The 16,500-nt window shown below is 35.9% G+C and overlaps 1 protein-coding gene across 6 annotated transcripts in view; it reads right to left on the bottom strand.

The window, feature by feature from the left end:
- Nucleotides 1–251: 251 nt before the first annotated feature.
- The window catches only part of LOC6634140 (uncharacterized), a 126,983-nt gene continuing 110,734 nt past the window's right edge, over nt 252–16,500 (bottom strand). For 5 of the 6 annotated variants that reach the window (XM_070208754.1, XM_070208755.1, XM_032433129.2 and 2 more), the window contains 5 exons: nt 5,967–6,074; nt 4,307–4,505; nt 4,064–4,242; nt 2,835–3,006; nt 252–2,777 (listed from right to left, as the gene is read on the bottom strand). In XM_070208754.1, coding sequence (XP_070064855.1) covers nt 1,630–2,777; nt 2,835–3,006; nt 4,064–4,242; nt 4,307–4,505; nt 5,967–6,074 — 1,806 coding nt within the window. In that variant the 3' untranslated portion in view covers nt 252–1,629. The remainder of the gene's footprint in view (nt 2,778–2,834; nt 3,007–4,063; nt 4,243–4,306; nt 4,506–5,966; nt 6,075–16,500) is intronic. The other variant, XM_070208756.1, reaches the window with a different exon arrangement.

The following is a 16,500-nucleotide window of genomic DNA, read 5'->3' as shown; positions in this document are numbered from 1 at the left end:
AAATAAAAAAAGAACACGAGAAAATAACAAGTATGCGCAAATTTCCAGAATGTATACATGCACACACATTCATGCTTCGATTTTGTCAACAGCATTGCAATGGCGATTGTATTCTTTGTAGCTATTTTAATTCGTTTTTTTCTCTCAATAATACCAAATTATTGGTGTGGCTGTTGGATCTAGTCGGGAACTCCCGATTAGAACCTCTTACTTGTTTTTAATAAAACATATAAAAACGCAACTCAATCTTTAGTTATGCCTTTTTTTTTTATTTTGCACATACATATACGGACATACATACTAATTCATATATCGTTTTTATTATAATTCTCAATTAGTTGCATTTGGATTTTTCTCTCTGGGTTTTACATGTTTCCTATTATTTGCCCGTTTCATAGCTTTTGGTTTGCTTTCCTATTTTGATATAATCTAATACTTTTTTTTAAGAATTTGTTCAATTCTTCTGCTTTGGTTGAATGAGTAACTTTTGTGGAGATTCTCGAATGTTGCAATTTTTTTTTAAACAGGTGGCTTAAGAAGTAAACATAACTTTTAAAAAATTGAAGAAAATAAAAATAAGTCATCAAAATACATCACTTCAGAAATGTTTAAACATAGTTGAAACATTACTTTTCTTGTACGATTATACCCCTTAAGAGCTCCTTTAACATATTTTTAAGACTCTCGTGTTGCAATCGATGTGATTTTTTTTCAGTTGCTACTGGGTCATTATATTAGTTATATGTCTTTTTTACATTCAACTACATCGACATTCAATTTTGGGTTACATATCTAATTAATTATATATAATGTGGGTTGCTTACTTTTCGTACTGCCCATGCATAAATCTTGATTGAATCTTAGCTATATTTGTTGATCAAATGGACGACGGCTTTCTCTGTTCGCTATCTTTTTCAATGCTTAGTTAATTTTTTATAAATATTCTATTATATGTTGTATATTTATTTAACGATATGTTGGTATACAAACTTTATAATACCCTGACTAATTAAGGTATAGCTTTAGAGAGCGCGACTTGGCAATTTTCTACTTGCTGAGCATTTGGCGAAATATGTTGCCACAGAAAACGTGAATTTTCAACAGTTTTTGTATAGAAAGGAGTGCGCTTGAAAATTGCCAAAGTATATGTCCATTTTTAATCAGAGGAGCAAGCTCTAGAAAATAGACACTGAAAGCTGTATAGGTTGTCAGCCACGCGTCGAATTCAACAAAACTTAAAAAGCAGAAAATTGTTAGGAAATTTTCTGAAAACTTAAACTTAATACTAACGGGTAGTTCTAAAACTGAAAACGAAAATATGAACAGCTAAAGTTATTTCATGAAAATATATTTTAAATATGGGAAAAACCAAATATATATTTCGCTCTTAGGAAATCCTTCACATGACTGTCAGGCGTTTTACGGAATCGTTTTCTTCATTTTATTATTTGGTTTCATGATGTTTGTGGCACATTCAAGAGAGACTGTTAAGTAGCTACACACACCCCCAAAATCTCTCTCACACACACACACATACTCAATGGAACAGAGACATATACACTCATTTATATTTATTATAGGTTGTAGCTGCATGAAATCCTAACTAAAATTGTATCCACTTTCTCGCATTTATTGACCAAGTTTTGCTGGACTGAGCACCAGCTCCGGCTCCAGTTTGCTAGTCTGTGGTGGCGGGGCCAGCAGCGAGCTACCACGGCTCTTCGTTAGGCAGGGGGATGACAGCTGTGATTTGTGCTCTTTGCTGCCAAATATGGAGGTCAACGCCGCCGATGGGGCCGTTATTGCGGAGGCTGTCGCAGGCTGCGTCGCCGGTAACGGCTGCAATATGCTCAGACTTGTGATGGCCATTGCCGACGACTCTAGCACCTGGCCAGGTATGCTCGCTCTTGCAGTCGACGTTGTAGTGGCCGTTGGCGGCGCCGGCAGCGGCAGTAAACTGATCGTCGTTGTGGTGGGCGGAACGACAGTCGCGCTCATGCGGCCGGCAGGCATGGCATACACGGGACTGGAACCGGTCAACGTCATGCCCAGCGGACCACGCACCGTTGCTGTCGCAGAATAGGTGTGCGGCAGCGCCGGCGGCAAATCGTAGCTTGTGGGTTGCGACTGAGAACTAGTGAGACGTGTACGATAGCTGCTGCTGGTGGTGGTGGGCGTTGTCTTGGGCGTGGCGCCCGTTGAGACGCCCGGTCGCGGCGAGGGCGTGCTAAATGCTGCATTATTGCTTTTAAGCCGGGGAATGGCACCGGTGCTGCAGCTGCTGGGCAGTGCGGTGGCCATGGCCATTGCCGGCGTCGTTGGCGGGACTACAGCTGTGTCCATAAGTGAGGTCTCCTCCACAATTAAAGCGCCATCCAGCGAGTCTTTGACGGTGGAGGAGGAGGACAAAGACTGTGATTGCTCCAATTGTGGTTGTGGTTGTTGTTGTTGTTCCGGTTGCTGTTGTTGCTGTTGCTGTTGATGCTGTTGTCGCTGCTGCTGCAGTGCGACCCGTTGACGTACCAATTTGCTGTTGGGTCGCTCATTGACGGTGCTCAAGGTTGTTGTTGTTGTTTTTGTTGTTGTGGTTTTGCTTGTGGATTTCCCCGTGGCTTTGGTGGTACAACTCGTAACGGCAGTTGTTGTTGTTGCTCTTGTACGCTTGACGTGCTGCAGCTGCTGCTGTTCAATTTGGACGCTGTCATCCTGCTCCTCATCGCTCATCTCGCACATATTCAACGCCGTCTGCAGCTTCTTCATCTCCAGCGGCGCATCCGCTGTAAATATTTACAAGATTTAGGTTTTTTTTGAGTACGTTTGATTTATTCACTTACCACCCATGTGATCCATGTTCTCCGGTTCGTTGATAATAGGCACAACACGATTTATGGCCGTCTTCTGCTCGTTCTGCATGAAGAGGGATGTCGTGGCTATTTGACGAAGTGCCTCCATGCCCTCATTGAGCATCTTGCTCTGGCTACGCTTGTGGGCAATAGGATACTTTGGCTATTTGGAAGGAGAATAAGTAAAATAAAAATAATTAAATATTTTATTAAAAAAGTTTAGGCAAACGCCTTAGAATGGCTAGGAATTCCGTGGAAATATTTATTGAATATGTTCCATTTTTTAAATAAAACACTATGTAAATACAACAAAAAAATACCCAAAAAATATATTTAATAAAACAACTGACAGCATATATATACTTTAAAAGATTTGCTATTTTAATGGTTCTAAATATAATAAATATATATATATATTTATACATATATATATAAAACAAATAAATAATTAAAAAAAATAAACAATTGACTAAAAATACTAAAAGATTGAATAAAAGTTCTATCACATCAGTATTTATTCCCTAAGCCCATTAAAAATGGGTATAAGGGTATATTGTATTAGTGCAAAATGCAAATGTATGTAACAGGCAGAAGGAAACATCTCCGTATATATATTCTTGATCAGCACCAATAGCCGAGTCAATCTAGCCCTGTCCGTCTGTCCATTCGTCCGTCTGTCCGTATGTATGAACGCAAGGATCTCAAAACCTATAAGAGATAGAGACTTGAAAATTTGGATGTAAGTGCTCCTAGTGCGCAGATCGAGTTTGTTTCCGATAATCGATAACTCACTCCGTTTCCAAGCATCGATAAAAATGGATATCGACATCCTGTTTTTTGGGCAATTTTGGTAAATAATAAGAGCTAGAGTCACCAATCTGGACATATAACTTCTAAAATAGAATATATATATATGCATTTGATGTTGGAAGAAGAGGGTTCAGTGCATCCCCTAGTCGGAAGCTCTCGACTAGAACCTCTTACTTGTTTTTAGTTTGTTTAGTAAGAATAGTTTTTTGTAAATAAAAAAGGTAAGCTTAAAATTATTATGGAAATATGTAAATATTTAAATGAAATTTAGCTATATATATATAAATATATTTATATACAATGTATAATGTATAATAAAAATAATTATAAATAGAAAGTCCTTCATATTATTTAAGCAATAAAAATTGCAGATCTATGGACATAACAAAATGAGAAAAAGGCTTACGTACTTGTATAGAGGGTCCACGAGCTATGGAAACCCGCTTGCTTTCATTGCGCAGCAGGGAAGTCGTGTGATCCGCATCGATTTTGTTAGCATTTTTCTTGCCCGCCTTCTTGCTGGATGAGATGCAGTGTGATGGGCAGATGCAGAAGAGAATGCGTAAAATGCAACAAATCAGACCCAAACCTAAATAAGAGAAACTCATGTGAGTGAGCTTATAATAAATGAATCGATTCAACAATTATATTGCCTATGAGAGAGGGCCCTATAAGTCTTAGCTCCACTGTTTTAAATCCTTTCTCGCCGGTGCCTACAAATGCAATGACCAGGCCCAGTGCGACAGTCCCCAGGCCCACATAGAGAAAGGCATTCGCAAAGGTGCTGGGTCCACGTAGTACGCCCAGAAAATCTTCATCGTCCGAGGAGCCGCCCAATGAAGCATCTTGTATCTGGCAATGGAAGTGAATATATTTTATCAGTGTCCCATACTAAAGACGTAATAAGAATACAGTCCCAAATCAAAATAATTGAGATATTTATCTTATGATATGTTAGTAAAATGATGTTAAATTAATTTAAGAAAAAATATTTAATTTGTATATAGGAACATTACCAGGAAGAGGCAATTTTGATGCTCAATCTGGGAATGATATGAAATATACGTTTAAAAAATATTGTAACCATTTAATTAAAAGTCGATATTTATCAAATACTTATAGAAACATATCATTCTGAAAACATTTTATACCTTTGCAGAGGGTATTATGTCGTGAAATATATTCGATATGTATGTTCTTGATCAGTGTCAACAGCCGAGTCGATAAAGCCATGTCCGTCTGTCGGTCTGCCTGTTGCTATGCGAACAAGTCCCTCAGCTTTGAAGCTATTTTCATGAAACTTTGCATTCGTCCCTCTTATTGTTGCACACAATACACATGTCGGAACCGGGTGGATCGGACCACCATCATATAGCTAACATAGAAACGATCGAGTTTTTTTTATCACGATATTTTGACCAAACTTGGCATTTTTTAGTTTTACTATGCTCCCCAGCATTAGACTTCTATATCATATAGCTGCCTTGGGAACGATCGGTCAAAAATTAAGTTGTTGTATGAAAAGCTTTTGTTTTTCCAAATATCTTGACCAAAATCGGCATTTATTATTTTAACTGTGCTAATCATATATATGCAAAATCCTATTAAGATCGCACCACTATATCATATAGCTGCGATAGCAACGATCGGTCGAAAATGAATGTTCTTGTATAAAAAACTTTTTGTTTTTCATGTTTGCATTAACTATTTCCCTGTGCTTCTTAGATACGAGCAAAGCATTATGAGCATTATGGAAATGTTCGGTTTGCAATTGTATTAACGGTATTTTTTTTGAAGACGTACAAATATCATGTGCGTGTTCCTGGACTTGCCGTATAACAGTTAAATATGTTTTTATTTGGGATTAACAATGATTCCCAATTATAATTGGATATTTCATAGAAAAAGTACTCGGTCCAGTTAAAAATGTCTAGATGAAATGCTTAAAAAAGGACATAAACTTCGCAGATAAAATGAAAAAGTTTTTAGCATTTGGGGCTTGATAAGGAAATAGGGATCTGGTCTCATATAAGCAATATATATTCTGCGCCTATATATCCTAGCTTTGAATGCACTGAACAGAGCGAGGCGTGATTGTGAAGAAAATATATAAATTATGCACTTAAAGGGGAAAAGTTGTGGGTGTATGTGTGTGAGAGAAGAAAAGGAAGGAGGAATTAATTGAACATATTGCTGATTGTTTTTATTGCAGATCTATAGAGATAATATGTATAAATATTTATATTTATATATATAATGAGAGATGTGTATGTACACAGCGCTATGTGAGTGAGCGCTACTTGATGAACTTACTCGATTGCGCTTCACCCAGCGTCTGTGGCAGGTGGCCTGTTGCTGTTGCTGCTCCTGTACGCTGCAGCGGCGGCCCCGCTCCAGCCAGGCGGCCCGTCCCTGAGCGCACTGTGTAACCGATCGGGTGTGATCAGTGGTGATCGGATGTGATCGGATGATCGATATGTGGACAAAGAGCACGAAACATCAAAGGCGATATCGATATCGATTACAGCGATGACGACGTATACAACACGCACGGGCGGGCGCAGTTACACGAACACACGCATACACACAAGCGCACACGCACACACACACAAGGAGCGTGGTGTGGTGTTGTTGTTGGTGTTTTGGTGGTAAGTTGTGGTGTTGGTGGTGGGCAAATGCATAGAAAATATATACAGTTACTGTGGTTAGTTCAACTGTGTGAGAGCAGCGCTCAGTGAATTTTATATTTCTTTCACTTTTTATTTTATACTATTAAATAAATATTTATTCAAAAGCATACAGGATAATAAATTAAATAAAAAGGGTACAACTCATCTTACAAGTTTAACGACTAATGCAAAAGCAATCAAATTTTGGAATTTCGATATAAGATTTCAATTCAATTTCTCAATTCAATATTCAATTTCATAAAGTTGTTTGCGGTATTGGGTTACGAGCTCGCCATCAATAACAACAACAATATAAAATATAATAATAGAAAATACTGAGCAGCCAATTACAAAGACTTCGTTTTAGACTATTTTATTTGATTTTTCACAAAATTTTGTTTATTTTTTTAACACACAGAGTCACGTAGGAATAAACAGTAAGCAGTTAGGAAACAGTTATGTAAACAGAATATAAAAAAAGACACCAAGTTAATTGGAGGATAGTTTGGTCAGGTAGAAAGAGTGAAAGTTGTTAACACACACAAAAAATATAAATAAAATCGAAATATTATAAAGCATTCAGAATTCCATATGCTTAAGTATTGCTTATTAAAACGAATTCTCATGCCCCAGCTGAAATAATATAAATGGCATATATCATTCACCAAAACAGTCATGCAAAAAAATTAATTAAATTAAAGCGAACATCCCCATTTCTCAGAGCCAGTGGACCAGTTTTGGCATATAATTTATTAATAAGAGTTTTTCCGGTACTCTACTTACTTCAGTAAATTACAACTTTTTGAGTTAGAGTAAATGGAAAGTAAAATATAAAAATAAAAATAAATAAAATATTATGATATGTAAAATGTACCAAAAATTTAAACTTAAAAAAAAAAAAAATTATTTATTATTAATCGTAAGAAACTACGGTCGATTAAAAATTAAGTGTCAAAATTATAAGAATCAGTATTTTGAATACGTCTTGAATCATCTAAGTTTTTTAACGATATAATAAATGATAATCTTTTGAAATTTGTATGTAATGGGTCTATTAAAAATTATTAAATTATAAATATCAGTTGTATTGAATAAATTGTAAATACAGAGCCTTCAAAAATATGAATTATAAGAAAAAAAAGACGCTAATAAATTAAACTTATTAAAGTATTTTATTGAATAAATTAAATAAAGACTTGAGACAAATATAATAAAATAATATTATATTTCTCAACTTGTTTCAGCTTTAATCAATTTCAACCATTGTAGGCGTTTGCCTGGTACACGTGATATACAATATATGGTTTATTTGTTTTGATTTTACAGTAAACTCGATGCTAAATCAGACAACCCAAGTCAATGCCATTTTAACCTGCACAAACTCAGACACACACATTAAGACACACTAATGAGTCGCGACTCGTGGGTGCTACAAGCCTTAGAGCCATAGACTATACGATAAACAAGGCGCTGCTTCTAAGCCAGCTACTAAATATGCTGCGTGTTAGTAATAAAACAAATAAACTGACACACACACTCTTATGTACAGAGAGTGTCCTATATACATCACTCACTCAACAGATATATAGGTGTTGCTTGTGTATATATGGCATATATAGCATTTGGTATATGTGAAAGCCTCAGGTGGCACGCTCCACTTCGCTTTCAGGTTTTTAAAGATTTTGTTTATACCCTGTACCCAATTAAATTATGTTCGGAAAAGAGAATAATTATGGAAGAAAAGGTTTTACTTTTTTTTTAAAGCACTCTATATTTTTGCAAAGTTAAATAATCGGTTCTTATAAAATACGCAGATCAAACATATCTATTTATTTAAGATGCCTTTCACATTGTGCAAAAATAAAATATTCAATTTCCCCAATAATTTTAATATATTTGACAGTCGTTTCTTATCACTGCAAATTGAATAATGATCGGACAATAAGCAAACAACTGAATTAAGAATACATTTATTATACCGCAGAATGTAGAGAAATAGCAAAGCCGTTTGCGATAGATCTAGTTGTACAGGGTATCATGGAGTCGAAAAGCATTACTTGGTTTCGTTATAGTTTTGGTTTCTCGCTTCTGGTTTCGTTTGCTTTTCGTGTGCAAAATCGCAGCCACATGGACTCTATCGATCGGAACTGTGTGGAACTGTTTGTTGTTCCCTGACGGAATGCTACATATAAACTGTTACTGTAACTGCCCTTGACTTGATGTTGTTGACGTTGTTGTTGTAGTAGGTGTAATCAACAATTTGCGACGCTGATTGACGAATGACGCCCGGCGCCAGCAATTCTCTGGCCCATAACTGACTAGCACGCATGTACGCAGTGAAGTGGTTGGGCCACCGCAGCGGGGGCTTTGATAAACAAGTATAAACTAAATAGAGTTTCTGAATAGTTGAACATATATATATACACCGACTGGAGACTTCTTGGCAAAAATATTTTCTTACTTTGCAGTCAATTTATAAAATGTATATGTATACAAATATTTTAAATATATACCTTTCACTTGCCAAATAGAACACGCTAGATGTTCATTAAACTTTAACCTTTGGAACCCAATCGCTAAATATAATTAAAGGCCCACATCACAGGTTTATACATACATAAACACTGTATTCAGCATATACACACCCCTCTAGCTAACGCGTCCAGTTCGTAATCCCCCAACTCGGCTCTTTTAATCGCACGCAACGCTGCCAAAAAATAATAAAACCCGCCAAATAAAATTTGTTAGCTTTAGATTATATTACTAGCTATTGTTGTTACTTGGGGACAAAACGCTAATGAACAGCGCACACGGCAGCCATTCGAAACCAATCTGATGCCTTCAAAGTAGAAGCAGCTCGAAAAAGAGCGCTACAAAATTGTATTAATATTATTGGATAAATTATAAATTATTTTCGATTTAAAGTAATTTATTTTGCAATAAATTATTATCTTTTTTAAGAACGTAAAACATTTTGCATCGCTTATATCCGGCTGACTTTGACTCTTATGAATAAAACTTTGGGGGAGTATTTGCAAAGATAATTTTTTTAATTATAAATAATTAGTTTTTGGCTTGGAATTGGTTGCCTGCTTTGAATATCGTTATTGATTTGTGGCATAATAATAAATTGTTGTGGTGCCACAAATTAACATGTACTTGTACCAACCCATATTCTGGACGTAAACAGGAAATGTCGGACATTAACGACAGCAATTTACTTTGGTTCATTGATTGTTCCGATTGCCCAGATTGTTTGGATTATTCGTTGTTTTTGGGGGAGCTCTGTAAGCTGTTAACTTGTTGTTAATACAAAACCAGCTATAACATGAACTGGGCTTAATTTAAGTTTATCAATAATCAAGAATGCAGCTGACAATATGATAATTTACCTGACAATTGTAAATGTAATCGAAGCCGTAAATTATTAGTATATATTTACGAAAACGCAAATAGTAGTATCGAGAATCTTTTGAATATACTGATCTTATAGGAAGTAATAATAAAATAACTAGTGATCCAGGAAATTTGAAATTAAATAAAATAGTTTTGAATACTTCATGATTGATTAATTATAATTTCCAAGTCTGAGACTATTGTTGCAAGATTAAATCTAAATTTTAATGAAACTGGCCATATTACTAGAAAATTATATAGCAGCGATCACAACAGGCATTGAAAAATGTCGTTTATCAAGGGAAGTTACACGTGAACGCAAGGAAAAAACGTTAATACCTAAATTGCGTAATCAATGTTAATGTCGAGCTTTTCAGTTTGCTGTTATACTGAGTGCTAGTGACTATGCTTGTCACAAAACTGGTAAGTAAATAAAAACAGATATGTATATGGACAGAGTGGATAACTTATGCGGAGCACATACCTCAGCACGCATAAAGAAGTGCACGGTATGTCGGCAGCCACTAACTGGAACTTGGCATGTGTGCAAATTTTATTATGCAGTTAAACTCGACTCGAGTTGAGAGTTAGACTGAATCAAGTGTAAAAAGCACTTGCAAAATCAAGAATCGCAAGCTCTGGCAGAGGCAGAACAAAGTACAGGTGGGCTCCCAGCCAAGCTCGAGTTGCAGCTAAAAAGTGCGCAGGCTAATGAAAAATGCAGATGCAGCAAGGGGGAGTGGAGGGACAAGCAGCCGCAGCTGGCACTGACACACGGAAAAGCGCATAAAGAAGGAAAAATCTACGAGTGGCGCTTAGACAATGCAGCTGAGCAACGAGGGGAAGTGGTAGTCGGGTGCTAAAGATGCTGCTGCCATTCAGGGACACAAACATTACAGGCAATTTCACTAAATGTCACTGAACGCCTTGCCTCTCCTCGCCAAACCCTTTACGGCCCCTTCACCTTCTGTTGTTCGACGACCGCTCTTTTGTTTAGCTGTCGCAGCCCTGGGGCAAAAAGCCTCAAGGTGTTCACAGCTCATGCGGCGAATGGGTTTTTTGTCTTTACAACCACCTCACAACTGGCACTGGGCCAGGGGCAAAGGGAAGAGTCCAGAGAGGCGCGGTACGTGCAAAACGGCTTTGCGGTAAATTTGCTACAGAAATCAGCCTTAAATATGTGCTTGTTCATGTCTAGGTCTAGGGTAGCAGGGTCCTGGACCAGTTCATTAAAGACAATAATGCTATGGGCCACTTCAAAAGACGCAACCGCAAGGTGACTCATCCAAGGGTCCTTCAAGTCAAAGGTTGCAGCAGAACGTGCTTGACCATGATTCGAGAAGCGGTCCAAAGAAAGATATTGAAAAATGTGTTTTAGAAAAATAGTTTTAAAGCACAAGTAAATGAATAAATTGAAAATGTTTTTATGCTTTAGTAACAGGCAATGATTGTTTCATTATATTTCATTAAGGCTATTCCTTTATAATCCATAATAAATAATAAATAAACTTACTTCCCACAGCTTTATAGACACAAATAATCTATTAAATCCTTATAAAAACCTTTCGACTGAAAATCAATTTAGTGTGTGTTAAACGCATTCAACACATGAGGCACACACACAAGCACACATTTGTATTCGCACACACACACACACACACACATATATAGAATTCAAGACGAAAATATAAAAGATATAACAAAATAGGAAATCCCGTTGCAGCGAGCTGCATAGAGAGCCTTAGGAGAAAAATTGCAACAAAATATTTAAAGGCAAAATCACAAAAGAATGAAGCAGTCCAAGTTCTTTTACGGAAGCCCGGAAGTAAAGGCAAAAGCGCAGATTGTATAATGAAATCGGAATCGGAATTGGACCAGCGGCGCATGGTCTACAGATATGGTGCGGTTTGGCCTGGGGTAAGGCATCTAAGCCATGGGTACCACAAATTAAAGTCATTTTGTGGCTAAATGCGCCACAGATTGTAAAAGTATGTGAGCATGTGTGTGAGTGTGCATTTGTGTGTGTAACTTTTCTGTTTCAGTGCGAACGCACAGCGGAAACAAACGGTTTTTTCAGCTTTTCTTTTGTGGCACTTCCGGCCATGAAATACAAACGTCGTGTTAGCATTTTTCAATATATCCTGTCGTTGAACATATGTCCAATAAGGAGTTAAATTAATTAGGTTAGATTTATGCATGTTAAATAACAGAAAAGGAGCTAGAAATTCCCAATGTGATAGACATTTCTCAAGTTTCTTTCGAAGCTAAAAATCTATAGAGCCACAAGGCATCCACAACTTTTCAGATATATCGGTGATTTGGTACAAATATATTTTTATACCCTGAACCCATTGAAAATGGGTAAAATGGGTATAATATATTTATGCAAATGTATGTAACAGGCAGAAGAAAGCATCCCGACTCCATAAAGTATATATATTCTTCATCAGCATCTGTCCGTCTGTCCGGATGTATGAACGCAAGAATATCAGAACCTATAAGAGCTAGAGGCAATTTGAAATTTTAGCTGTAGGTCCTTCTAGTCCGTGCGCACATCGAGTTTGTTTCCGATAATCGATTACTTACTTCGTTTCCAAGCAATCGATAAAAATCGATATCGAAATCGTGTTTGTTTTTAACAAATTGGGTGTATAATAACAGCTGGTCACCAAAAGTGATATGTTTATTCTAGAATAGTATATATATATCTAATTGCTTTCATTTTATACCTGAAGCCACCTTCCCGCTACTACTATATATATATAAATATTAAAATCAAGTTAATACAATTTTAATGCAATTAACTTTTTGAGTGTACACAATTTTTTTTTTTTTTTGTTATTTTGAATGCGCAGGTGTTTGCAATGCAAATCCTAAGAATTTCTGTAAACACACATTTATGCGCGTCTGCATCGAATTCGATTGCATTGTTTTCTGTGCTTCCATTTTAATTCATTGGAATACGAGGGTTCAGGGTATCCCCTAGTCGGGAGTTCCCGATTAGACCCTCTTGTTTATATTATTTAACTAGTCTCCACATGATAGTTATATACGGAACAAAATGTTGCTTAAATTATCTTTACAGGGTGTCTACTAGTGAAATCCTTTACCATGTTTTAGTTTTCATCTTCAAACAAAAATGTCAAATGCTTGCCGATTTGCCGGAAGCGCTGGCACAAGGCGCTGCTAATTGAGAGTATGTCGCAGGCTGATTAAAGTGAATTTAACAATGGCTAAATGGAATCATTTTAAGGCCTCAGAACCCTTCGGCTATCGATCATAGTTGCCGCCTTTGGCTGCACTTAATTTCACATTTAAGCGGCGACGTAGAAGCTACTCTCATAAATCACGTGACGAGGGGAGACCAGAGTTTGCGAGGGAAAGAGAGAGAGAGAGAGTGCGAAAAGCATTAAAAAATATGTTACATAATTTGTTCGTAATACAAATTTTTAAAAAGTACTGCGCCAAGCACAAAAAATTCACTTTATAGGCTTTCAAGCAGAACAATGCAGCACAAAGGCGTGCAAGGGAGTCTACTGAAGGTAGACAAATGGTACGCGTTAAGGGTCCCATTTCAGTTTCGATTGATTGCAATTCTATACTTCATCTCGTTCTACTAAACTTGACATAACTTTTAGCTAGAGAATCAACAAGTTTAAGTTAAATTTATTAGAGAAGCTCTTTATATATAAAGCAGAGGTATTATATAATATTATTTAAGATAGTTTTGGTTGACTCACTACTTACATAAAGTACGTGGTTAGAAAATATGTTAAATACACTTAGCTTACCACAATGTTTAGACACGAATAACAGGCGCGAGCGAGAAGAATTACATCGAAAATCTCAAAATTATATTTGGGATTGCATATGTTTATTTAATTTGTATAGACGATGGAAGACTGGAGCTAATAAGCAGACATAATGCCTGGTTTTGTAGGCTTATACTTATAATAAACTTTTAGCTGTTCTTCTCTCACATTTTATTTGAAATAAATTATAGTTTGTTTTCAGACTATCTAGTACCCTATATTTCAAGAAAACGTTGCCAAGGCCAAATAAATGAAAAAATCTTTAAGGTAATAGTTATTCATAAAGTGCATATTTAAGTTAATTTTAAGTGAGTGATAGCTTATTGAGGCGGGTTGGCAGCCCCAGTTGCCGTCATATAAACTGTCATGCAATTATTGACTGGCCCACTTGTCAAACCAAAAAAACATATAATAATGGAAAAAATATAAAAAATGGTAACAAGATTTTTTTATAAATTAAGCGCATGCGAGCAACGCACAAACAGAGCAACAACAATTGTGTGCAGTTATCAAAAAGTAAGATATGAACGCCAGGCAATGCAAACATGCAAGAGACAATATTTGTTTTGGTTCAAAAATTACACGATTGTACGATAATTAATTGGCCTCGACGCTATTTTCGATAGGCACACACACACACACACACACACACACACATACACATATATCCATACAGGAATACTTATATAAGCTATGATACTAAGGCTAGCACGCTACTAAGTTCTTTCTCACATAGAGCACTGGCCAAAGCACAGAGAGAGGGAAAGAGAGAGATTGAGAGTGTGAGACAGATAGAGAGAAATTTGCAATATAAATATATATATATTTTATATTGAGAGCTAGACAGAGAAAGAGAGAGAGAGAGAGAGAGAGAGCGTTGCGATTAGACGTTTAGACACCAATAGTAACAAATTATGAGCAGATATTTTTTGAAACGTTAAAATTTAGACTGTACCTAATTCTCGCTTGGAGTTATCTATAATTTTTGTTTGACAATCGCGTTGCACATTACATTATGGCAGTGGGGTGAGAGAGAGATACATAAAAATACAGAGCGCATGATAAATTGTGATTTCATGTCGCGTACCTGTGTTGGGGAAAAAATTAAGAGTAAGGTGTAAAGTGTGTATGTGTGTGTACTTTTTAGAACTAATTTTTTTTTTACTTTTGGTGCGTGCCTCAAATATTGTAATAAGAGAGCGAAGGCAAACAGATAGAGTAAAAAGAAGAAAACGATAAGCAATTTGTATTATGTGTGTGTAAGTGTGTTTGTGTTAAAGAATAGCTTAAGGATGAGCGCATTTTCCATTAAGCGCTATTTTTTAGGTGCCACAAGATGTCCATAAAACATAATATATTATGAAAAGTATAAGATATGTGAATTCTTAATGCACAATTTGCATCATCAGCCATTTTAACAATATTGCCTCATAATCCGAAAAGTATGCTATGGTCAGATTTTTGATCAACCTCTAAAAAAATGCACAAAGAATTAAGTTTAAAATAAACCAATGGAAGAAAATGTCAATAATGTTAAATTCATAAATAACTCATATATAGGTTTATTTTGGCATAACATAATACATGATAGAAAGATTTATGTATTACTTGTAATGAACTGATTTTAACGGTTTTTTTTTTTTTTTTAAGTTAAGATCGGTTAAGAAATTTTGTACATATGGATGGGCCGGCAAAGCTAAACTTAAAGGCTTGCTAAATCTACTTAATCACAGTTTCTTTATAACGTATTTATATTATTTGGTTATAAGTAGATAGTACGCCAGCTCCGACTTACCCAGAGTGCTGCAAAAAAACTTACAGAACCCCGAACTAAAACAGGAAGAATAAAGAAAAACCCCCAAAAACCTAATTTTTAACTTATGCTAGCGCGTACACGATACACGATACGGTGTATACGGTGTTTTCTTTTTTGTTGTATTGTTATTGGTTTTGTTTTTCTCTTTTTCGTTTTTGTATTTTTAGTTTTTAGCGCTTGCTTCAACATGTGAATGTTCCACAAAAATTCAATAAAACCTTTTCGAACCGAAATTAAAATGCTGCATTTCAATTTGTGGCAAAGTATTTTGTTTTCGCTTTGGCGGCCCATTTGGATTGTCAAAGCGAAAAGAACTTTTTTATACTTTTTGTAAAACATTCAAATTTTATTGGTTTTTTTTTTTTTAGATCTTTTCAGTTTTGCTTAGCGTATGTTGGTTTGGGTTTTTTTCTATACTTGGCTTTGTGGAACAAATTTCGCAATTGAATCAAGTTGAGCTCCTAGATCGAAAACGGGAATGAGAGGCAAGTAAGCTTTACAGAATCATTTTGGGAAAACTTGATACCATTTATCATATTTATATATATTTTAATGCGTACTTTTGCTTATGTGTTTGTGTGTTTCTTTTGATTTACTATTTTTTTTGTTGGTGGTTTGTTCTGGTTGTTAGTTAATGTTGCATACTTTCTTTTTGTTTATCATTGGATTTATTGATTTGTATGTTGTGTGTATTTCGATTTGTATACGTATGACTACAACTTAAATTGAAGCTTTAAGATGAGCGTAAACTATATATGTATATATAGAAACCATAAACTCAATTGTTATCAAATGCATCATATAAATACGCACACAAAATATTAGAACAATGCAATTAAACATTTGCCACTCATATATTAGTTTAGTTTGTGGCTTTCGACTTGTTGAGTTGCCAAATTGATTTATGCTAATCACTGCACTGATGTTATGTTAATTAAGCCGCCGGCATTTGCATGCGGTAATAAACGCACTAATTTATGGCAAATTTTCAGCACACGTGCGGCTACAACACAGGTGTGGTTCAGCGTCAGTCAAAATAGATTAGGGCTGCAACAAATTCGAATTTATTTTAAAACTGCTACCCTTAAAAATTGTTTAAGAGTTGCTTAATTTGTTTAAGGGCAATAACAAAATACATGAATAATATTATTTAT

The sequence above is a fragment of the Drosophila virilis genome, chromosome 4, assembly GCF_030788295.1.
Source record: "Drosophila virilis strain 15010-1051.87 chromosome 4, Dvir_AGI_RSII-ME, whole genome shotgun sequence".
In the NCBI taxonomy this organism is placed as follows: domain Eukaryota; kingdom Metazoa; phylum Arthropoda; class Insecta; order Diptera; family Drosophilidae; genus Drosophila; species Drosophila virilis.
This window is presented reverse-complemented; position numbering and strand designations above follow the sequence as displayed.